At 43.7% G+C, this 25,431-nt stretch overlaps 1 protein-coding gene across 5 annotated transcripts in view; it reads left to right on the top strand.

Annotated features, from left to right (window-relative positions):
* The window catches only part of LOC137629002 (uncharacterized), a 96,473-nt gene extending 71,271 nt beyond the window's left edge, over nucleotides 1–25,202 (top strand). For 4 of the 5 annotated variants that reach the window (XM_068360274.1, XM_068360282.1, XM_068360258.1 and 1 more), the window contains 4 exons: nucleotides 1,374–1,507; nucleotides 14,109–14,292; nucleotides 22,671–22,882; nucleotides 23,990–25,202. In XM_068360274.1, the coding sequence (XP_068216375.1) occupies nucleotides 1,374–1,507; nucleotides 14,109–14,292; nucleotides 22,671–22,882; nucleotides 23,990–24,170 (711 nt within the window). In that variant the 3' untranslated portion in view covers nucleotides 24,171–25,202. The remainder of the gene's footprint in view (nucleotides 1–1,373; nucleotides 1,508–14,108; nucleotides 14,293–22,670; nucleotides 22,883–23,989) is intronic. The other variant, XM_068360266.1, reaches the window with a different exon arrangement.
* Nucleotides 25,203–25,431: the final 229 nt, after the last annotated feature.

Below are 25,431 nucleotides of genomic sequence, written 5' to 3'. Positions count from 1 at the left end.
ACATGTGGTACAGCAGTTTGTAGAATATAGAAATCCACTTTTGATGGCATTTGTGGACTATGAAAAAGCCTTTGATAGTGTGCACCTTGATCAAGTCTGTTCATGAGCATAGCAAGTGCAAAGTTAATGTTAGTGGAGTCCTATCAAATGAATTTCCAGTGAATAGTGGAGTACTCCAAGGGAATGTGTTATCACCTATTTTGTAATGCATAGAGCAGTTGGGGATGGTGAAGAAGGATTTGATTTGATTTGATTTGATTGGACTGGTAACAGGAAATTGGCTGACCTAGAGTGTGCCAATGACGCTGTCTATATTAGCTGGACACCATAGGACTTACAAAGCTTGCTTACTAGAATGCACAAAATATCCCACGAGGTCGGGCTCAAGATAAATAGAAGACAGACAAAGAGGATGAGAATGGAATATGCAATGGAACATGTAATATCATTGGGAGGAGAAAGGATTTATGAGGTGGAATCATTTAAATATTTAGGAACTATGATCTCTAATACAGGATCTTTAGAATTTGAGTCTAATGAAAGATTGAAAAAAGCAAATCAGACGATGACTAGGTTAAGTAAAATTTGGAAATCAAGTCACCTGAAATTACATATAAAAATCAGGCTATATATCAGTTTAGTGCGATTGGTGTTACTGTATGGTCATGAGTCGTGGTATGACAATGAAACGATATCCATCAGATTCTGTAGATTTGAGATCAAAGCCCTCAGAAGAATATTGGGAGTTAAATGACGGAACAGGATTAGAAATGAAACTAAAAGAGATTACTCAAGGGCTATATGTGATTGAGATCAAGGTGAGGGGTAGATGGAGATGGTTTGGTCATGTTCTTTTCACTCCCCAAGAGAGATTAGTTCACCAAACTTTCAACTGGGCTTCACAAGGCACTAGAGTTGGAAGACCCAGGCCTACATGACTGAGGACTATGAAGTGTGAAGTAGGAGATGATGAATTGAGAAGTATTGAAGTAGCTCGAGATAGAGTCGACTGGCTAAATCTTACCGAGGCCCTTTGCGTTAATAGGCGTGGGAGGAGATGATGATGATGATGATGATGATGATTTGTGAAGGGTTGGTGGGAAGAGTATTTAGGATTCATGCAGATGCGTAAATAGGTTGCGACAAAAACAGCGTTTTCTTTTTTAAATTTATTTGCCTGGGCTGATGAGGAGACCCTGGTTGCTGTGTCATTGTTAATTTCTTTGCTTTATTTTTATTTTTAATGGCTTAAGCTACTAAAACTAATAACATTACAAGTGTTTAGTAAGTATTGAAATAACTAATTTTAGTTGAAAATATATTTTGTATTATCTTATAAAGTTAGTTTTTGGTACATAGCAAGTTTTTTTCAGGTAAAAGGGACTTTGAAGCAAACTTGTTTGGATGACCCCCGATTTCGTCATTGCAGACCCGGTTCGCCAATCGATGATTCTCCAGTAATGGATGATATATATTTTGAAATGACCCCGCAGCTATATGGCTGTATGTAAGTTATTTGGTGCAAGTTACTAGTTTAGTATTCAGAGGAAAATTTCAAGCATAATTAAGTGTTACTAGAAAAGAAAAATTCCTATTTCATCATACATACGTAAAACATTGATAATGATTTAAGGAAACTGTTTATATATTTTTATAAATATTTCTATGAAATATTCATGATAATGAATTGTTTTTATGTAGAATAAAGTTGTTTTAAATGCCTATACAGTATTCTGATAATGAAATTTAAGTAATTTCTAAATAAAACTATTTTGAAATAATTTCTTAGTTCTTGGCATTGTAGTTAAAATGCTTAGAAATTTTAATCTGGAAGTGAATTATAATTTTTCAAAGATAAAAAATCATTGCCATACTAGATCCTATCACATCAGTAAGAAAAGAGGACTGACTGACTTAAGAATTGATCAAGATATTGTTCCTGCCATAATCTCTGGCCCTCTAATTCAGGAGGAATTGTGTTTTCACAAATTATTATTATCCAGTTGGGCTGTATTGAGAGGCCCACAATGATCAATAATGGTTTACATCTAAAAAACATGAAGTGTAAGATAATGATTTTCCTATTAAAGTTCCAACCATTGTCTCAATAAAAGAAACAAATTAATACTCACCTGGGAATATGATAGAATAAGAAGTCAGGTTAACATCATCCGTTTTATCATCTTACTGTCAACTTACTCTAGGATGAAGGATTATGCAGTAGTACTAAGAGTTTACTCAATATGTTACTTGTTCCTACACAGTAAGCAAACTATCATTTGTTGATTAGGGAGATTGATTCAGTGCGAGCTGGAGACGGTCGTTAGAACTTTGATAACGAGCGGTTATTCAGCAGGTGAAAGGTACAGGCGAGGAGCTCTGTCGTCCCCCTTTCCAGCCAGAGAGCTTTTGATTCGGCATCAGTCGAGTACACATCTATTGCCAGCACCTTGCCAAACTTTTTCATTCTTTTTCTATTGCAGGGCATGAATGGATGTTAGGCAATGTATTCGTACTTGCCGGGGGGAGGGTGGACACTGCAATTGGTTTATGAGTAGACCAGCTGTAGATCAACACACCCCAGTCACCCATGCATCTCTGTCGGTTACACCTTCAGAGTTGCTAATAGTCTTTAAAGTCCTTAAATCTTCACCGGTGGAGGCTATCCAGCATCTCCTCTGAGTGAGAGGCTTTTTGCATGTCACTGCAGAAATGTGTGGATACCTGAGATGGTCTTCACCAGCTGTCTTTTGGGGAAAGTGGGCTATCTTCTGCAATTGTTGGTGTAGAAGAGATATTGCTCCGGTTTGAGTAGCTCTAGTGTAGATTGTGGATATCTTCTCCCTCCTTTGCCGAGAGAAGCACCTGTTAATTGCAGCTGTCACAGGCTACTGCTCTGCCATGAGTAAGATCTATCGACTGAAGGGTTTATAGACCTCTCGCTTTGTGGGAGTTTTCTATGCTCACGAGGAGCTTCAAGCAGACTTCCAGCCCCTGGAGTGGGACTTGACTTGTTCTCAAGGCCCTTATGTGTACCCCGTACAAGCTTTTGAGGAGGTAGACAGATATATGACTTTCAAGACTGTCTTTTGGCTAGCCTTAGTATTAGCAAAGAGAATTAGACGAGTTGCATGGACACTTTTATTTAGTCGCCCATGCTGAGGGGTAGGAGGAGGTCGTCTTCAATTTTGTGCCATAGTCTGTGGCCAAAACCCAGAACTTGGCTGTGACTTTCTTCATCTCCTCTCTTTGTGAACTGTTAAGTGGGAATGAAGAGATGCTTTTGTGTCCTGTAAGGGCTCTGCAGTGCTATCTGAAACTGGCCCAACACCTCCAGCCTGAGTGTCCGATTTTTCATTAGCACTGGCAAGACCAAGAAAGAGATGTCGGGGAACACTCTCTTTCTGGCTTAGTAAGACTAACTAAAACATATGCCTCGACTAATGAGAGGGTTGAGGTACCAGCTAGGACCAGGGTTCACAAGGTCAGGGCTACAGCCCCCACCATGGCCTTTAGAAGAAACCTATCTGTAGGCCATGTGGTAAAGGCTGGAGTGAAGTGGAGACTGACCACCTTCATGGCCTTCTACCAACGGAAGCATATCCACAAGCCCCTTGAGATCTTTGAGCTTGGTCCAGTGGTGGCTGCTCAAGTAATTCTGTAACCAGCCCAGCTCCCACAAGGGGCATAATGCATCTCATCTATGGTAACTTGTTGATGTAAGTCCAGAATGCACAGCAGAATGAGTTGCTCTTCTTCATTCTTCTGTCCGCACCCTCCCTCGGGGACAAAATAGTCAAATCGTTACATGCTAAATCAGACTTAATGCTGGTAAGTTGCACTTCAGAGGGCCTTTCCTTTTATTTAAAGAAGTCAATCCCATCCCTTAACACAATGGGGAGGATGGTTAAATCTATACCAACCCATTGATCATCATACAGGTACAGCATATGATTCTAAACCGATTTCCTCATTTGGGGGAAGGGATTCTTTATTTTGATCAAGTACATGCACTCTTGTACAGGCCAAGCATAGTTAGTCTTTCATTCCTATGAAAGACAAGTAGGAGGTTGCTGGGATCACCATTTAGAACCAATACATGGCAAAGAGGTGGTCACTTCCAGGGAAGAAAAGGAACCATCCAGTTCAGTTCTATGAGGACTCCTTCAGCTGGGTGCTGAGTGAAGGCTCTCGGCATCTTCTTTGGAAGTCGATCCTACTCCATTGGGCTCAGGTGCTGCTGTCCTTCGGTCGGACTTTTGGTCCCCCGATGCCGAGAACAATGTAACTTCACCAGGGGCGGTGGAGGAACAAAGTCCAAAGCTTGTTTCCCCTTCGAAGGAACACCTCTCTCGCTCACCAGAGAAAATCACACTACAGCAGTCTTACACTTATGATTCTTCCCCAAGGGCGGGGCAGAGCTCAGTCCTAGGCGATGTTCTCCCTTGGAAGACTAAGCTTCCGAGCTTCTTGAGCTTGAGCATTCTCCCACTCGGGTGGTTACTGCTAAACGTTCTCCTTCCGGTGTTCGTCGGGTAGATGGGTTTTTCACCCCTCTCCATCCAGGTCGTGCTCCTCCTCCTGCGGTGAGTAGACGCCTTTGTGAACCTCGAGTTCAAGTCGCAATCTCCCTTCAGGGTCTCGTGATGATGTAGCATCGGGCTTGCTTGATCTGAAGCCTGCTTGCTTCTGTTGCTATGTTGTTCTTCATTCCATTAAGCCTTTGGGTTTACGAGACACTGAACCCTCGGGTTCTGGTTGCAATGTTCCTTCAGGTTCTCGTAACCTGGGGCCTAAGGGTCCTCGTTTCATTAAGCCTTCTGGTTTATGAGATACCGAACCTACAGGTTATGATTTCGGTGTTCCTTTGGGTTAGGTTATGATTTCGGTGTTCCTTTGGGTTCTCGCAACCAGAGACTTTGGGCCTTAGTTACGTTGAGCACTCAGATTCTCGTAACCAGGAACCTTCGGGTTCTTGTTGCGCTGAACCTTTGGGCTCTCGCAACCCTGGTCTCTTGGTTCCTTCAGCTTTTAGTTATGTGCATAATGTTGAACCTTCGGGCTCTCGTAACGCGAAGTCTTCTGTCTCTGGTTGCGTTGAACCTCCTGGACAACCCAGGCCACACTGAGCCTTTGGGCTCTAGCAACCCTAGTCATGCTAAGCCTTTGGGCTCTCGCAACCTTGGTCATGCTGAGCCTTTGGGCCCTCGTAATCTGCGTCACGCTGAACCTTCGGGCTCGTGAGTTGTCACATTGAGCCTTTGGGCTCTCGTGACTGGCGTTACGCTGAGCTTTTGGGCTCGTGTAACCCTGGTTATGAAGAGCCTTGTAGCTCTCGTAACTTGGAGTTTCTCCCTCGTCACGCTGAGTCCTTGGACTCTAGTGATTGGCGTTGTGCTGAGCCTTCGGGTTCTGATTTCATTGATTACGTTGAACCTCTGGGCTCTAGTAATCCTCGTGGCCCTCGTCACGCAAACCCTTCTGACTGGCACAACAAGATTTTTGGTAAAATTCCTACCTTCCACAATGTAGAACCATGGGTTCTTGTCGCACCAATCCTTACAGTTTGCGCAACCTAGAGTTCTCACGCTCTAGGATTGAACACCCCCGCGTTTGGTCATCCAGTTCAAGCTTCTTCTAGTGTTGCGTTGTGCGGCAGAACAGCGTCATACGACATGGCAGCGTCGCGTGATGGAACAGCGCCACATGACGGAGCAGTTGATCGGGGTTTTCCACCTTCATGCGACTTGCCTCGTCACTTACCTTTTAGTTTGGTTTTACCGAATGCGCCTACCTCGTCCCTGGATGAGATTCAGTCACCTATCTTGGGCGCAAGAGGTATCCTTGCACAGGGAAACCTTACTGCTCGTGAGCCTCCACCTGCCCCGAGACAGCCTTCGCCAACTCGTCAAAGGTTCCAGTGCCCAGTTCCTCCCCCAAGGGAAAGGCCAGTACCAATCCTGCCTGCAGGAGGTACTAAGAAATCCTCAGAGTTTTCTAAGACTAAGGCTCCATGCCCCCCTAAGGATCCCCCTCCCAGAACATCAGGAGCTCGTGGCCCCGCATAGCCGACTGCAGTACAGTATTTAATGTACTGCATTAGGCTGTGAAGGGGGCCACCCCCTGTTCTCATTCCTTGGGCAGCATTCCTAGGATTCCTCTGTTACAAGCTCTCCTTCCAAGTGCCTCTCCTCCTGCTGATCCCAGGAGTAATCCTGAGGACTCTGTTTCTGCAGAACCTCCTCAAAGGGATTAACCTATCACTAATCTTAAAAGTCTACTGGAAGAGAGCACTTCAGAATCCCAAGGGAGTCCCTTGCAGTTCAGGGTTCCTCAGGCCAAAGCTAAGGGTAAGAGGAAAAGGATCAGACCATCTCCTCCCAATGAGGACAGGGCAATCTCCTTTATGGACTCTTTCCTAGGGAGTCTCGTCCCACACCAGTGTTTGACACGGTTCCTCCTATAAAGGAACAGCGCCCTTGCAGGGCAGAGGAAGCCGCAAGGCCTACTCTAATGGAGGAACTCCTGCTTCAGCGCAGACAACCGAAGGATTTATGTACTATTCCTAAGTCCTTGGTCAGAGCTCCCCCCCCCCCCATACGCAGTGGCAGAAGGAGATCTCGCCTAACACTGACAGTAGTTGCCCCGTTATTTGTCGATCCCGATGGCGACATCGTCCCACCCCGGGCTCTTATGATTGAGACCTCAGGTGGGTGAGCAAACTGAGCATGAGGACGATCTTTTGCCAATCGCCGCTAGCCCTAAGCATACGGAAGCGCAGCAAAAAAGAGACTGAACACACCTGTCAGGTCGTAGCCTGCATTTGTACCATCAATGTGCTGCCAGATCCATTGGTAGTCACTCTTGAGAGCAAGGACACTGTCCTTAACCAGGTATACGGCACCTATAAAGCCCCGAGGGCCAGTGCAGCTTTGCCCTGGCAAAGGGGTTGAGGAGTACCAAACAGAAGGCGGTTGCCCAGGCCACAAGTTTGTTCTCTTCTCTTTGCGCCAATGCTCCCGCTAAACTTAGGGATGTGGTGGCCGATGTGGTAACGTCCCTAACTAGTGAATGCCAGACTGGGGTTCGAGTCCCGTTCAAATTTGTTAGTTTCTTTGGTCACTGCAACCTCACCATCCTTGTAAGCTAAGGATGAGGGGTTTGGGGTAGCCTATGGTTTTATCTGTTGAATCATCAGCAACCATTGCCTGGCCCTTCTTGGTCCTAGCTAGGCTGGAGAGGGGGCTTGGGCTCTTATCATATGTGTATATGGTGAGTCTCAAGGGCAATGTCCTACTTGATAGGGCAATGTCACTGTCCCTTGCCTCTGCCATTCGTAAGTGGCCTTAAAGCCTTTAAACCTTTAAACTCCTTCTGATGCCTTATGTGCAGCAAAGGAGGTATTATGAGATCTTAAATGTTAACCTCTAGCAGCCTTTCCTCTGGATCATTCTATTGAGGCTTTCTCAAAGGGTACGCCCTTTGAGAAACTAATGGGACTTCCAGTCTCATTCTCAGCCTCCGAGATCCTTAACCAGGAAAAGGTCGCGAGGTGTGCCATGCAAGCAGCCTTTTGGCTTGATTTCTGTTTGGGATCAGTGGGACAACTGACCTGGTCTCAGGACTGGTCTTTCCTTTTATCCGGCACCATGGCACTAGAGTTACTCTCCCATCAGGTGGTGAACCTTTGGGCCAACACCATCCTGAAGAGAAGAGACTCGGTTATCGGAAAGTTCCATCGACAACTCCCCCAGGCTGAGGAACTCCCCCTTCGAGGTAAGTTCCTTAATAGAACCAGAGGATGTCAAGCGGGTGGCAGAGAATGGAGGAAGTCTAACTATGACTCCCTCATCCAAAAGGCCTGAACATCAAGGCCTTTCCAACCTCAGCCACAATGGAAACAACCCGCTTCCAAACCGCCGACAATAGGGCTAGGGACCCTAAACAGCAGGGCCCTAAAGAAGTCCTTCCATGGAAGGAAGGGAAAGAGGGGATCAAGCCAATGCTGATCCCGCTAGGACGGGCAATCCTCCCACATCTCCACCGATGGGGGGGATACTTGAAAAGCCACTGGCTAAAGTGGGGTTTCCGCGGGGCCGATGCCTGGACGGTCGATGTGATTCGTTCTGCTATTGCGTCCCATTCACGCTATCTCTCCCTCCACTAACTCGGGATCCAGTCCCAATGAACTCCTATGCGAAAGGATCCGCAAAGGAGTTAGCCCTTCAGGCAGAAGTTCAGACCATGTTGGAGAAGGGTGCTCTCCAGGAGGTTCTTGATGGGTTCCCAGGCTTCTACAGTCGACTTTTTCTTGTCAGAAAGCCATATGGAAGCTAGAGACCAGTCATCGATCTCTCAGCCTTGAACAAGTTTGTCAAGCAGACCTCGTTCAAGATGGAGACAGCCAACATGGTCGGACTAGCAGTAAGACCGCAAGACTTCTTGTGCACACTGGATCTCAAAGATGGATACTTCCAGATCCCAGTCCATCTGTATTCCAGGAAGTATCTCAGATTCTTGCTAAACCAAAAAGCAATACCAGTTCAAGGTGGCAGTGTTTCGGTTTTTCCACATCACCACAAGTATTCATGAGAGTGTTCACCCTTGTATCACTTTGGGCTCTCAGAATCAGCATCTGTCTCCTAAGATAACTGGACGACTGGTTGATTCTAGCAGACTCAGTAGCGATTCTTCATTGCAACCGGGACGAGCTTATGAGGTTTTGCCAAGATCTGGGGATCATGGTAAATCCCAAAAAGACTCAACTGCTACCCTCTTAAAACCTGGTATACCTAGGCATACAAATATACATTATACGGCACAAACCCTTTCCATCAGACGAAAGAATTTAAAGACTGAGGTGGTAGCACAGCCCTTCCTCAGGCGAGAAGAGCTCCCAGCCCAGAGCTGGTTACGCTTGCTAGGCCATCAGCTTCTCTGGCCTGTCTAGTTCCCAACAGATGCCTCAGGATGAGAACCTTTCAGTGGCGCCTCAAATCCCAGTGGAATCAGTCCACCGATTCCGGGATACCCCAGTCCACATAAGACAAGAGGTACGGACCGACCTCAGATGATGGCTGGCAAACGAGAACCTCTGCAAAGGGGTCGATCTTCTTGTTCCTCCCCTGGAATTGAGGCAATTTTTAGATTTGCCAAAAGAAGGGTGGGGGCCCCACATGCTGCACCACACCACCTCTAGCCATTGGTCTGAATTAGAAAAGTATCAGCACATAAATCTCTTAGAGATAAGGGTAACCTTCCTTGCCCTCCAACAGTTCCACCAGTTCCTGGCGGGGCACTCCATGGTATTGAGCGACAACACCACGGTAGTAGCTTACCTGAAAAAACAAGATGGTACCTTTTCATAGCTGTTGTCCCATCTAGCAGTAGAGATACAGTACTCAGATGGGCAGAAGACAACTCAGTAACCCTATCAGCTCACTTCATTCCGGGCAAATGGGATGTTCTTGCGGACAGTCTGAGCAGAGCGACTGGATCCCGAGTTAGTGGAGGGAGAGATAGCGTGAATGGGACGCAATAGCAGAACGAATCACATCGACCGTCCAGGCATCGGCCCCGCGGAAACCCCACCTTAGCCAGTGGCTTTGCAAGTATCCCCCCCACGGGTGGAGATGTGGGAGGATTGCCCGTCCTAGCGGGATCAGCCTTGGCTTGATCCCCTCTTTCCCTTCCTTCCATGGAAGGACTTCTTTAGGGCCCTGCTGTTTAGGGTCCCTAGCCCTATTGTCGGCGGTTTGGAAGCGGGTTGTTTCCATTGTGGCTGAGGTTGGGAAGGCCTTGATGTTCAGGCCTTTTGGATGAGGGAGTCATAGTTAGACTTCCTCCATCTCTCTGCCACCCGTTTGACATCCTCTGGTTCTATTAAGGAACTTACCTCGAAGGGGGAGTTCCTCAGCCTGGATACCTCGGCCTGGGGGAGTTGTCGATGGAACATTCCGATAACCGAGTCTCTTCTCTTCAGGATGGTGTTGGCCCAAAGGTTCACCACCTGAGGTGGTAGCACAGCCCTTCCTCAGGCGAGAAGAGCTCCCAGCCCAGAGCTGGTTACGCTTGCTAGGCCATCAGCTTCTCTGGCCTGTCTAGTTCCCAACAGATGCCTCAGGATGAGAACCTTTCAGTGGCGCCTTAAATCCCAGTGGAATCAGTCCACCGATTCCGGGATACCCCAGTCCACATAAGACAAGAGGTACGGACGGACCTCAGATGATGGCTGGCAAATGAGAACCTCTGCAAAGGGGTCGATCTTCTTGTTCCTCCCCTGGAATTGAGGCAATTTTTAGATTCGCCAAAAGAAGGGTGGGGGCCCCACATGCTGCACCACACCACCTCTGGCCATTGGTCTGAATTAGAAAGGTATCAGCACATAAATCTCTTAGAGATAAGGGTAACCTTCCTTGCCCTCCAACAGTTCCACCAGTTCCTGGCGGGGCACTCCATGGTATTGATGTGTGACAACACCACGGTAGTAGCTTACCTGAAAAAACAAGATGGTACCTTTTTATAGCTGCTGTCCCATCTAGCAGTAGAAATACAGTACTCAGATGGGCAGAAGACAACTCGGTAACCCTATCAGCTCACTTCATTCCGGGCAAACGGGATGTTCTTGCGGACAGTCTGAGCAGAGCGACTCCGATAATGGGTACCGAGTAGTCTTTGGATCACCTAGTAGCCAACAAAGTGGTTTCCCTGACTGTGGACCTGTTCACAACGGCCCTGAATTTCAGGCAAGATACATTCCAACAACGGGGGGAGTACATAAGCAAGAACTTATTAATGATCCTAATAGCTCCGCTATGGCATCAAGCAGAATGATTCCCAGACCTTCTGCAGCCCTCATAGAGATCCCGAGGGAACTCTCTCCTTGTCACAATCTGCTAAAACAGCCATATGCTAACATCTACCACAAAGCCGTAGCTTCGCTTCGACTTCACGCCTGGAGACTGTCCAGCATCTTCTCACACAGAGAGGCTTTTCTCAACGAGTTGAGGAAACAAATGGTTAGACACCTCAGATGCTTTTCAGTGTCAGTCTACTGTACCAGGAAAAATGGTTTGTTTTCTTTGGTTGGTGTCGTGGAGGGGGTATCACTCCCCTCGATGCCTCTGTTCCAACAATAGCGTAGTTCCTTGAACACCCTTGTGAAGAAATGCTTCCCTCGGTTTCGGCAATCAAAGGCTGCTGCTCAAAGTCTTGAGTCTCACTCTTGTGAAGAAATGCTTCCCTCGGTTTGGGCAATCAAAGGCTACTGCTCAGTCTTGAGTCTCGCCTTTAAACTGAAAAGAGTAGATATACTGTATCCTCCCTGTTGGAACTTTCCTTACTCATACGGAGTTTTGAGATTACAGTACTTATCCCCAGTCGGAACTTAGACCTCCTCCTGGGAACATGGTTCGGGTCCTTCAGTCTCTGAAGGGTCCTCCATATGAACCATTACACCAGGCAACAGATTGCCACCTGACATAGAAGACAGTATTCCTACTCTTTTTGGCTTCGGCCAAAAGAGTTATTGAGCTGTGTGGTTTATCTTCTGATGTCTCCCACTCTAGGAGATGGGGTGAAGTAATTCTCAGCTTCGTCCCTGAGTTTATTGCCAAGACTCAAAATCCAGGTGAGCTGAATTCTAGGTTTGTCCCATTCAGGATAGTCTACGTTCTGTAACCAAAGATCCAGACCAATTGGTATTTTGTCCAGTGAGGAGTCAAAGGTGTTACCTAAAGAGAACAGCAACAGCTTGGCCTTGTGTGACAGCTTTATTTGTTAGCATGGGGAAGGTCAAGAGTAGGGTCATGATGAATACTATTTCCTCCTGGATCCGTAGGGTCATTGACTCGGCACTGAATTTTGGCCCCCCTCCTCAAAAACGACCCCGGGCGCATGATATCGGGGGCATTGTAACTTCCCTGGCGTTCAAGAAAAACTACTCTGTGGCGCAGGTACTGCAAGCGGATGTGTGGAAACGTCACCACCCACTACCTGCAAAATGTAACCCACAGGAACATGGATACATTCTCCATTGGTCTTGTGGTGGCTGCACAACAAGTGGTCTAAAACACCTCAAGCTCCTTGATGAACAAGTAACAGAGGGTTGAGGGCTGAGGTTATCCAGGTTAGTCTGGGGTGAATGGTAAAGAACGACTGGCCTCTTTCTTCCTTTCACCTTCTCCCCTACTGGGAAACTCAGCACTATGGTCCTCAGCATAGCTGACCTCACCTCTCTGCAGGTAAGGTTGATTTCACTTGTGTATCCTAAGTATAGAAGTAATACTTGTTGCATCCCCAATACCCCTGTGAGGGTGGCTATTTGGTAAAATCTCAGTACTCTCAGATTCCTATGGCTCGAGATCCTATTACTAGACCAGCCACATTGCTAGTATCATGAACGCACAGCTTATGCAGGTCGCTAAAGGTGCGTAGCACCACTTTTTTAGCAAGGGTAGGGTTCCTACCAGTTGGTGAGGACTTCTTCCCACCTAAAAGGTAAGTCATCCCTTATAAATAGCAGAGGGTTTGTATTTTTGATGGAACAAATGACAAATTTGTAAGTAATTTGTATTTTTCCTAAACTACAAACCTGGAGCTATTAATAGAAATTGACCTGCCAGCCTATCCCCCAAGAAGTCCTGTCATAAAGCAAAGTTGTTACTCAACTTAGGTGTTTGAGTGAGTGGGGTAGCTGGCCTACCCCCCCCCCCCCCCATCCACTAACTAGTGGTTGGGTGGTTACCCCTCGCTTAAAATAGTTCTTGGCTCGTCTTTCAGGTTCGCAGCAAGGTAATCCCCTATAACTTCAAAAATTTGTGATATTACTATCTTACCTGCAGACTTATGAAATAGTTGAAGTTCAATGATTTTCTTATTAAAGAATGTAGGAGAGCTTATAAAATTTAGATATCAGGTGGTAAGGATAAGACTTGGTTTCTTGAGTTTAAATACCCCATTGGGAAGAATTGAGAAATGTGAAAAAAAAAAGCTTTGACTAATGAAAAATCTGTTTCATTTATGAGGTACTGCATGATTCCAAAGGACTTTACTGTTATTATTATTATTATTATTATTATTATTATTATTATTATTATTATTATTATTATTATTATTATTATTACTTGCTAAGCTACAACCTTAGTTGGAAAAGCAGGTTGCTATAAACCCAGGGGCGCCAACAGGGAAAATAGCTCAGTGAGGAAAGGGAACAAGGAAAAATAAAATATTTTAAGAAGAGCAACTATACTAAAATAAATATCACTTTATAAGCTATAAAAACTTTAACAAAACAAGAGGAAGAGAAATAAGATATAAGATAGAACAGTGTGCCCGAGTGTACCCTCAAGCAAGAGAACTCTAACCCAAGACAGTGGAAGACCATGGTACAGAGGCTTTGGCACTACCCAAGATTAGAGAACAATGGTTTGATTTTGGAGTGTCCTCCTAGAGGAGCTGCTTACCATAGTTAAAGAGTCTCTTCTACCCTTACCAAGAGGAGTGACCACTGAACAATTACTGTGCAGAAGTTAACCCCTTGGGTAAAATTTACTAGAAGGGTTGAATTTCAGCTTCAGCACTTTTTTTTTTACCAGTAGCAGCCATCTTTAGGGTTGTGATGGCCTATTGGAAACGTCCCTGTCCAGCGATTTACCTGACTGGGGTTCGAGCCCCTCTCAAGCTGGATAGTTTCTTGCAGTGTCTGCACCCTCACCATCCTTGTGAGCTAAGGATTAGGGGGTAGTTTAGGGGAGACTATAACTGACAGACAGACAGACAGACATTCATCACTTACCAGGTATATTTCATTAATATTAGAATATAAAGATGATTATAAGAAATTTCCAAGAGATATACTACCAACGGTTGAAGAAAAATGCCCAAAAGTTCCTTAAAACTAACTTTCTGTACTGGATAGGCAGATAAGCAATAGAAAATTATATTGTACATCCCTTGATGGACATCTTTCACTCCCTGGAAAAATGTAATCTTCATCTTTTTGGTAAATTCTTAGTCTACTATCCCTCTGTACAGAAGTGATGGGTTTAAGTTTGATAATATTTGTATAATTTTATACGAAATTAAATTTTTTTTTTTGTGCCTTACAGGGTTGGCAGGACTTACAAGCCCATACTTTTGCCTTCTCCTGATAGTCTTCCCAGTGAGCTGAAGATGACTGATGATTCTATTCCTTCTCAACTAATCACACCTGGACTCTTCAAGGGATCTTTCCCACTACCCGTTATCCTATGTTTAAGATATAAAAACGAGTATGAGATCTTGGGCCATGAGGTTAGTATACAAATTTGTTTTCTCATGAAATAAGATGACTTTAGAAATAATTAGGTTGTATCCCATATACTTTGAAGAACAGTTAGGGTATTGTGTAAATGTGATTGTACTACACGAAATATGTTTATTAAGAATAGTTCTTGAAATGATGATATAGAACAGTATATAGTATTCCTTGTTCAGATTGTAACTTTTTCTTATTCCATGTCTGCTGAACATCCAAAGGCATTTCTTTCAGAATAAAACAGCATAAGATGGAAGTCTGTAGGGGATTTCATAATAATGCTTTGGCCTCTCACTAGATAGAATTTAGTCTTAGAATCAGCTGGTCGGAGACAGTTGAAATAATCCATGTTAGTGACTATACCCAAAGAAATATTGTTGAATCCTTTTTAATTGCCTGTACCAAAGGTCACAATTTAAACCTACGCCCTGGTCTTTTTTTCCATTAATCTGGTATTATCTTCTTATCTAGAATAAAACAGCATAAGATGTCAGTTAAGGGAGTAGTAAAAAATAGAGGGTTGGGCATGAATGTAAAGAGTTCTGTATGAGAAAGTGATTGTACCATCTGTGATGTATGAATCGGAGTTTTGGGGAATGAAAGTGACGGAGAGACAGAAATTTAATGTGTTTGAGATGAAGTGCCTAAGGAGTATGGCTGGTGTATCTCGAGTAGATAGGGTTAGGAACGAAGTAGTGAGGGTGAGAACGGGTGTAAGAAATGAGTTAGCAGCTAGAGTGGATATGTTGAGAGAATGGAAAATGGCTGTCTGCTAAAGAGGGTGATGAATGCAAGAGTTGATGGGAGAAGTACAAGAGGAAGGCCAAGGTTGGGGTGAATGGATGGAGTAAAGGAAGCTCCGGGTGATAGGAGGATAAATGTGAGAGAGGCAAGAGAGCATACTAGAAATAGGAATGAATGGCGAGCGATTGTGACGCAGTTCCGGTAGGCCCAGCTGCTTTCTCCGGTGCCTTGGATGACCGTTGAGATAGCAGCAGTAGGGGATTCAGCATTATGAAGCTTCATGTGTGGTGGATAATGTGAGAGGGTGGGCTGTGCCACCCTAGCAGTACCAGCCGAACTCAGCTGAGTCCCTTGTCAGGCTGAGAGGAACGTAGAGAGGAGACGTCCCCTTTTTTTTTTCATTTGTTTGATGTTGGCTACCTCCCCAAAATTGGGAGAAGTGCCTTGGTATATGTATGTATGTATTCCCAGGGATAGAGTGAAATCAAACATGAGATGAGGATTGCATGATCTCCATGATGAAGCATAAACAATCCCCTGCTGTCCATCCTGAGACAGAATCGAGTTGGTCACGGCACAAGTTGAGATTCAAATCCGTGACCATGGGAAACCAGTTACTCATTGGCTATCAAGGAGCCACCAGAGCCGCCATCCCTTGAAAGATCTATGCCTGTCCAAAACCTTCACGAGGAGGTTGAACAGTGGAAACAGACAAATTGTCGTCCAACGACTCCCATCCAGGGCCATTGACGAACTTTAATGTCCATGCCCACTGCTGCTTGAACCACTTTCGGTGCTACCTAGCAGGGAAATATCATGCTGAAGCTCATTGCAAACAGATCCACTTGAAGGCCAGAGATTTGATCTCACTGAAGGAGAGACGTTGACAAATGCCAACCTTTCTTCTGATCCAACGTATTGACGGTTACCATTATGTGGTTAAATTAAGGAGACCTCAATTCTTGTCTGTTGAATCAATAGACTATAACTCTGTTAACGAGGTTTAATTAAGTGGATATGAATGTTCTTCAGGTATAAGTTTATGAGGGGCAAGAAGATTACCATGGACTCCAGAATATTGATGTGGTATTGTTAAAATTTCTGAGACCAACAGCTTTGCACTTTCTTGGGTAGGTTATGATCCACCCAACCTCCCAACGAGGCGTCCGAACAAAGTGTCACTACTGGAAGAGGAAAGCGTGACAGCAGCGTCTGTGAAAAACTTATGGCAGTGGACCACGATCTAAGTTGCTGCCGCAGTAAAACCAGGGTCTTCTTCTGATGGTCAGAAGAGCTTTGGAGGCTCTCCTTCCCCAAACTCTGTTTACATCTTTGAGTTGTACATTGAGGACAAAATTTGTGAAACCTTATGATCCTCAAACCTCCTCTGAGCGTCGCCTGGTGATCATCCCCGACTAGATCAGGGACTTGACTGACGTCTCTATTTCCTCTCCCTTAGAGGGAGGAATAGAACGGGAGTGAGACTTAGTCACAACAAATCTCCAACCGCAGAAAATCCTGAGCTGGAGTCAGTTCTGATTTCTTAAGGTTAGTCTGAAGTCCAAGGGACTAGAGAAACCAAAACTCAATTGCTCAATTGGCTGCTTCCGAGCACTCTGTGCCAAGGGAACTTACACTAGCCAGTCAACCAGGTATGCCTCTACTTAAAAGCCTGTCTACTGCAGTTGTTGTATGATTACGTCAGTAAACTTCGGGAAAACCTTCAGAGCTATGCTGAGCCCGAATGGCATAGCACTGATTACGTAGACCCTTCTCCACAGGCTGCAACCAAGGTAGGGGGATAAGTGTCGACCTAACCGACAATACTAAGACGTCAGTAAAATCCACAGAGATAGTGAAAGCCTCTAAGGGTAGTAAGGTCCATATCTGCGAAATAGCTAACATCCGGGAACGAACAGGTTTAGACCAGACAAGCCGAGAATAGTTTGAGGTAAGCTCGAAACCGTTTTGGCACACAAAATAGACGATCTTGAAATCTCATAGATCTCACGCAGCAGATAACTCCCCTCTTCTAGAGATCTTATACATACTGTTCCAGACAAGGAGATGTCCCTGGAAGAATCTCTTAAACTGTGGTGGCCATTGTTACTGCTACCAAGCAAAACCGTTGGAAATGACTTTCTGTGTCCAAGGACTGAAGAACCCACCATATTTGAACAAGGCTAACCATCCCCCTACCGGAGGCCTTTATTATTTTGTGTTGAGGACATGAACTGCTACCTCCACTGCCGTTTCAAAGTCTACGATCTCTGGATTTTCCTCCACTGTCAAGACGGCCTTGGAAGACAACCCTTACTCATACATAGGAAGGCCGGGGACTGTGACACCACTTATAAGGGCACAGCGTAGACATTCTGAGGGATAGCGGCATAAGAAAGAACAAACGACTTACCATGATAAGTCAGTTTGTGAGACCTCTTGGTTGTGGCCTTCTTAGGGGTGAACTACCTCTTCAATGAGATCCCCCACTTCAGGAAAAGGCTCTAAGCTCTGCGACAGCCTTATCCGTATTTTTTTTCTAAGGAAACAGGTCTTTTCCCCAGATGCTAGAGGTGAGAAACGTTTCAGCTCGTGGCGGATGGTAGCTGTGTCAAGTACATGCGCACTACAGGCTTGACAGACCTGAAAAGAAGCATAAAGGTCTTTCATAAAGGTGTCGACATGAGTTTTCGCCAGCAAGGAAAGACGAAGGCACCTGCAAAATGCCCGATCATCATTCCCATAAAGCACCACAGAGGCATCAACATTGACAACCATAGTCTGGTCTACGACACAGACTTAAGAAGGTGTTCAGGAATCCTGGGCAGCTTCTCAAAATATTGGTGGCCGGCCGCATCCGTATCCAGTTTACTCTCAGCAAAAGTAAACTGACATTGGTCTAGTGGATGGGTTCGTGTAGTAAGAAAGGGGAGACTGGTTTGCACTCTTCCAAAGCTGGGAGAGGCTTACCCTTACAAAAGGCTAACTCCACTGATGTAGCTCTTCGAAACAAAGTGGAAGACCACTTTGTCCAGGGCCACAAAGGAGGCCAAGCTCTTACCAAAGTCGACAATCTGTAAATTGATACCCATTGCCATCATCATTGCTGCATGCAAAAAGGTAGCTAGGAGTGCCAAACCATATATCGAGGCAACTCTTCTTTCTTCTCTAAGGCCTGGATCTCTTCACATGAGGCCTTAAAGACCATCACCTGGTATTACTAATTCCCCTCCATGAAAGCTTTCCTGTTAGCCATAAGTACCACATGTATTGTAGTACATAAGGTACTCGGGAACTGGGGGGCTCCATGAGCTTAGCAGAAGATGGGAGGAGAAACGGGCAGGAACATCTCCCGTGACGGAAGAAGCAATCGTAACCATAGATCGGGAGACCGATGTCATAGTGGAGTCAGAATTGGTAGACACCACTGAATCCTTGATGAGATCAGACTACCTCATCCCCTTACCCAGGTGCGAAGGTACCACGGGAAGAACAAGCAGTCGTGAACGGAGGTATCCTCCGAGACCCATCTTGAGTGAAGTAAATCCTGACAAACACTGCAAACCTGATGGTCCCAGTACAATACTGGGCCTTTCATCCTCCAACACTTCGCATGTGTGCGGCAAATATCGAGACCACAGGGATGTCTCACAGCCCTGACACAAATCTGCCCTCAACAGTGTATCTTTGTATAGGCACCGCCTGTAAGGAGAAAAGGGTTCAAATGAGTACTACATCCTCTAGCAGACACCAAATGCCCAAAGAAAGGGGTCATTAACACTCCATGTAAACAATTGAGGGAATAGTAATCCCCAAATTGTGTGTAAATGCCATTGGTGAGAAAAAAGGATTTTACGAAATGTCCATTCCCCTATAAAGAACGTGAGATTGGAAAAAATTTGCCCCCTAAAGGTCTGTTGCTATAGTCCCAAAAAGGGGTGGAGAAATGCTCATGGAAAGAACTGTTGCCCCAATATCTCCGCAGAAAAATGGCCAATTAGAGGGCAATGGTACAGGTAAGCTTAATCATTAAGCAATCAACACATCGATTAATGAGCAAGAGTCTAAAGCAACCCGTAAGTTATAAAAGCTAGGTTATAACCTCAATAGAAGAAACTCGGGAGAAATAACTAGCCTATAGAGTTACCAACCATCTATTCAATCCACACCCTCAAAGAGAAATGGACAAATTGGTAGAAAAACAATAACTATATGTAGTGGTTATTCAAAGCAGGAGCCTAGGAGTTCCCAGGCCCGACCTACATAAAGAAACTTCAAACGTTAAAGGAGTAAGGCTTTTATGTTAACCTGTAGTAGAAATCACCTACAGTAAGTAGAGAACTCCTCTTAGTTATGTAAGATGGTCTCAGAGATAAAAAAGGTCAGAAAGGCCTGTGCCCTAAAGGTACCGACATTGCTGCCAACATCTTATGTGCCCAAAGGCACTGGTACCGATATCCGCACCCATAGACTAGTACTAACCCCGCCGCCAGTAACAACAATGCCGTTAGTGGCAATAGTGCCCAAGGACGGCGGAGATAACGGTCGAGGGATTCCGCAGAAAACACCTTGCCAAAAAATAGACAGTGTCACCTGTGAGGGCACAGCCGTAAACAGCAACATATCGTCAGAACGGGTACTATAAAACAGATTCTGACGTAGGAAAAATCTATAATTGAGTGTCGAAAGTTGGCGACATAACCGTTATTCAGGCATTGCCATAGGCATGTATGCCAGATATACCAGCGTTGCCGAAAGCACCGGCATCACTAGGGGGTAAAATCATCGCCGTCAGCCTCCTACGTGACTTAAGGTGCTGGTACAGTCAACCCCTCCTATAGACTAGTAATAGCCCCCCGCCAGTAACGGCAACACCGTTAGGGGCAAAGGTGCCTAGAGCAGCAGAGACAAACGGCAATGGTTCCTGCAGAAAAAAAACCATGCCGTAGCTGAAGGCAGCGCTGCCAGCGATGCATCACCAATAAAGGTACAATAGGATAGTGTGCCAAAAGGTAGCGGCAAAGCCGCAGACACCGGCACTGTAATCAGTCTGATAGCTCACCCCTCAGTGAGAAGCATACCGACGACCATGGAAGGTCACATAATAAATTCCATGCAATGTCGGTCCCGGGAAGACTAGGATTAAAAGAGAGGTGACAACATGGAGAAACTATACCCATGCATCAAAATAAACCCCACACCATCAGAGACGGCGACTGCCATCCGATCAAAAAATTTCAGAGGCTAAGAAATATCGGCAGTTCATGTAAGTCGGCGCACCTACGTGAAGACATCACCCTTCGCAAAGGGGAGTTCCAAAAGACTGCGCAGTCCTAGCACGAGAGATCACGAGCAAATGCAGAATGGCTAAGCCTAATAGGTCGATGACACAGGTAAATCGAGGAATCCCAGAGGCTATGAAGGAAGGGCAGAACAGGTAAGTCGGAACACCGACAAGGAAAAATCACCCTTCGCAAAGGGGAACTCCAAAAAACTGCAAAGTCCAACCATGGGAGATCAAGAATGTATGTAGCATGACGGCCCAATGGATTCGCCGATGAGGGCTAATCCAATCGCCACCAAGGGCTAGGTGAAGCCTAAAAGATCAATGCCGCAGGTCGATCGAGAAATCCCAGAGGCTATGATAGAACGGCAGTACAGGAAAGTCAACACACAGACAAGAGGAGCTCACCCTTCATTAAGGGGAACTCAAAAAGACTGCACAGTCCTAGCATGGGAGATCGTGAACAAATGCAGCATGGCGGACCAACGGATTCGCCAACGAGGGCTAGGTTAAGCCTAATAGGCCGAAAAAAACCAGAGAATCAAAGGCAGCAGACATAATAGCCTCAGTAAACTAGTATACAGTAACTGAGGAGAAAACCCTTTAAAGGTAAAAAGACCAGTGCCAACGAGACCAGTGAGAAAAGCCTGATCGCTATCGGCGAACCCGTCTCTGACAAAACCACCACTCTCTATGCTAGGTTAGCCAGAACAAACAAGCATAAAACTAAAACTTAAACACATTAAAACGTAGTAAAAGCAAACACAAATCAGAGTTCAAGGCATCGCAATGCCAAAATAAAGCTAGGTAACGTAACACTAGTGAAATAAAACTAAGTGAACATAAACTAACAATGACAGAAAAGCACACAAAATGGCGCCCAAAAGCTAGCTGGTCTCGGAGCGCCCCGCTCCCTCATCGCCATAAAAAAGTCAAATAACAACTCCCCAAATGGATCAAAAGCAGTTACAGCTAAATCAAACTGTGAAAGAGGAGGTTACTCCACTTTGACGACTAAAAGGAGGCCATCATGTGAGGAAACAACTCCAAAAAGTAGAGAAAAGGCGCTCTTGACAAAGAAACAACCGCGTAGGTAAGCTGCGAAAAAAAGAATGAGTTTATCAGGGACGAGTAGTACTATGAAGGGAGAGGATATGTAACGGCTCCTCACCTATCCTCCTCCTTAGATTCTTAGACTGGGTTAAGTCTGTTTGGGGTGCAGATATCTATGGTTATCTACGGATACGTCCCTGATTATACACGATATCTTAGGATAGTCGTTCTGGGGGTTAAAACCCTGTGATACCTGATGGTAATTCTCTTGTAATATCACTCACAGAAATATTATACAGTAGGAAGCTGCCTAAAGGAACTTCCATCCGGACGACATGGCCTGAGCCCAAAAAATATATAATATATAATATAATATATATAATATAATATATATAATATAATAATAATAATAATAATAATAGATAATGACGAGAGAGTAGATTCACCAGCTAGGAGCTCACAAAGTCAGGGGTATTGGCCCCACTCTTGCCTTTAGAAGAAACATGTCAGTGGGCCAATTATTGAAGGCCAATGTCTGGGTAAAGGCCAACCACATTCACGTCCTTTTACTTGCAAGAGTAAACCCACCAGTCCCTTGTCACCTTAGTGCTTGAACTAGTGGTGGCTGCTCCAGTAGTAGTGTACAAGTCTGGAATGATTGGTAGTGTGCTCCATTCTGTAAGTAAAGAAATATCGCTCCCCTCTTCCTTAAATGAGTTGGGTGATAGTGAATCTTATACCAACCCATTATTCATTATACATGGCATTTGTTTCCAAGTAACATCCCTTATGGTGAAAATGGATCTTCAGTTTTGATCAAGTACATGTGTTCATGTACAGCATGGGTCCTATCAGTCTCTCCTGGGGTCATCGCTTTGCTTCTCCACAGATTAAACGGTGATCACTTCCTGGGAAGAAAATAAACCTTCCTTGGGTTGCAGGAGATTTGTAACCCACCAAGCAGTGAGTCTCCCTTATTAAAGGACGAGGTTTTTGTGTGATATGTAGGAACTAATCACAAAATTTTCTTTCAACTTCCCTCCTCAACCACACTTCTCAGTCCTGAGCCGAAAGATAAAAATTGAAGGCTCTTCGGCTGGAAAAGGGACGGATCTACTCACCCCGCACCCTCACCAGCTGGATAACTCCTTGTTAACCAACTTTAACAACTGGGTCCAGCTCATGCAGAATCACTCCCTAATTAATGGACTCAGGTTTTTATGGCTAGGAAAATAAAAGTAACTCGAAAAATTTATATCTTTAGTGAGACATTAACAGCAACTATATCTGCAGGTAGCAGCTAGATGCAGCAACCGTAATGGGATCAATCTCAAGATTTTTGTGCAAAAGGCACTGTTGCCTTCCCTTGATGAGCAGAAATCTTTCGAAGCCTTACGTGGCTGTGATAGTGAACAAGACGTTTTCAGTACAAATCTGTCTCAACCATTCATAGTTCCAGAAGGATGTACTGCTCCAAGTACATATCCAAGCACTTGTAATGCTAGGTAAGTTATGGGTAAATGGAAATTGCAGAAACATTATGATGTAAACTGAAGCGGTATATTATTTACTTTCATCACATCACATTTCCTAACACTAAAATTTTAACTGTTTATTCCAGAAAAGTAAGCATTGATGAGGATGATTCTTAACTTATTTTGGTGTTGTAGTGGGCGCATATTTCGTAAGAGTAAAGTGAAATCTTACTTTTCTAACAGGCAACAAAAGCGAGGAAATGTGGAATTGTAAAACACATATGGTATAAATTTTCAGTAATATAATAATCTTCCATTTCAGGTTAGGTTACTGTTCTGAGGAAATTTAAAATTAATATATTTTGATCTTACTTTAATATCTAATAGGCTTCTAGCATACTCTGTTATATGGGACCTACAGTATAGAAAAAATATAAGAAAAAAAAAAGCCAGAAACCACAAGTTATAATGTTTCAAACTTATTTAGAAAATCAAAATATTTAATTTTACTCCCAATTAGAATTGAAAACTTGACATAAATTGATGTAAATAAGATGTGCATTTAGCTGAGCTCTCCTGCAGTACTTGACCAAGCTCATACAAAGAGTATTTTCTTTGTTCAAGAAATATTCTATAACTTCCTTATTTGTTGAAAAACATTGCACCTTTTCTAAAGAAAACTTTTTATAGATATAGAATAACATGGAATATATTCAGCCGGGAATATTTATATTGCCGGTACAGTATAAGGTTCCAATGCATTCTACTATATTACAGTGCTGCAATAAATTCACTGGCTTGGAACATAATAAAGATTAAAGATAGATGAAGTTTTACTCTGTCTTGGTAAAAGTGTTTTTTAATAAGTTACTATACAGTATACAGTACATTTGCCCAATATGAAATTCAAAATTTGATTAAAATTGACACTGAGTAGTATGAGGGCTTGGCTTTAACAATTTATGATGATAATTCAATATGCATTCATATTTCCTTGCTGTTTCCTTGCTGTTCTACAATGAAATGACAGTTTTTTTTTCCACTTTTAAGGGTAATACAGTATTAAAGTAGATTTTTAAGCTTGAAACTGTGATATATTAAGTTTTTCACTAATTGCCATTTTATATTTTTCCCCAGGTATAAAGGTTTCATGAGACCAAAATGGGTATCAGAATACATTGAAGCACATGTAATAATTTTCAGTCATGATCTCTTTGGTGTTTTAATTCTGGATAAATATAGAGCATTCCATGTTTTTAGAAGGATTCATCAGAAATTCACAACCAATATTCTCACAGAAGTTGAAAGTGCTATTTGAAAGTGGAAGAACTGTGATTTTATGAAAACACAAGGACTAACAAGGTCCACAACTTTTACATTCAATAGGGTATGTCTATTTTTATCCCAGAAGTCCACCAACCTTTAATTTTTTATTACTGTATGTTCCTGCTTATCCGCTTGGGCATATGATAAAGTATTGAAGTGTATTTATGTATGTTTTCAGTTTATATCTATTAGGCTACAATGTGGGTGAAGATTTTATTTCGCTATCAGAAGAAAATATTGAGAAAAATTATCACTAGAAATTAAATGCAGTGAAAGGAACAATTTTGTTTAAGATCAAAAGATTACGCCACAAGATAAACTCAACATAATGTCACTACAGATGATCAAGATTGCAAAATGTATTGGAGACAATGGGAAAGAGGAGAAAAACTGCTGTGGTGCAAGGACTGGTTTTGATAAAAACAAAAGCATTTGTTACTAGACATACTGGAATGTGGAGTAGTTACATGTATTAAGGGTGGCAGAAAAAGAAATTATTGCAAAACCTTGGCTACACTTTACAGCTGAGACTATATACAAAGAAAATGGCATCAGTTCTGAACAAGTGTCACCACAAAATTTTAAGGTTCATGGTTGAATTGTGATGAGGACATAGATAATTTACAATTGTGGAAATTGCCGAGAACTTGGGTGTCTGGAGGTTGAAAGATAAACTGAAGTCTGACCAATGTGTTGGGTTGTGATGAGAAAGGGAGAGGAGTAATTAGCGAGAAAATTAGCTAATTTATAGGTAGCATGGTGAAGACCTGTAGGAAGGCCATATAGTATATGAAAACAATGGTTTGGGTTGTAATGTCAAAAGTGTTCAAGATGGAAAAGGAGAGGAACTTGGTTAATGTGTTAACTGTGAAATGTGAAAATTTGATGTAAAATTGATTATGATGAGATAGAACCCAGAATTTTCTCAGGGCTACCGTAGAACACTGAAAGAGCTTGCCATGATTTTAAATGAATTTTATCTAATTTGTGAAGAATCAAAATAAATACTCACCTCAGAAATACATTTTGTTATTTGCTAATTGTGACATTGGAAATTAAATTGAGAATGCCTATTGGAAAATTGTCAAGCATTTGTACATGAAAAGAGGAGTTATTGATGAATGTCTGCTAGAATCTGCAAATTAAGATATGGATGTGTGATATGTTAGAGTATAGAGGATCCTTTGCATAGTGCAAGCATCATGTATTCATCTAGAAAAAAACTTTACCTATATGATCTATTGGTTATTGTT

This window comes from Palaemon carinicauda, chromosome 2, assembly GCF_036898095.1.
Source record: "Palaemon carinicauda isolate YSFRI2023 chromosome 2, ASM3689809v2, whole genome shotgun sequence".
NCBI classification, from domain to species: Eukaryota; Metazoa; Arthropoda; class Malacostraca; order Decapoda; family Palaemonidae; genus Palaemon; species Palaemon carinicauda.
The sequence above is the reverse complement of the archived record's forward strand: the minus strand, read 5'-3'. Positions and strand labels throughout refer to the sequence as shown.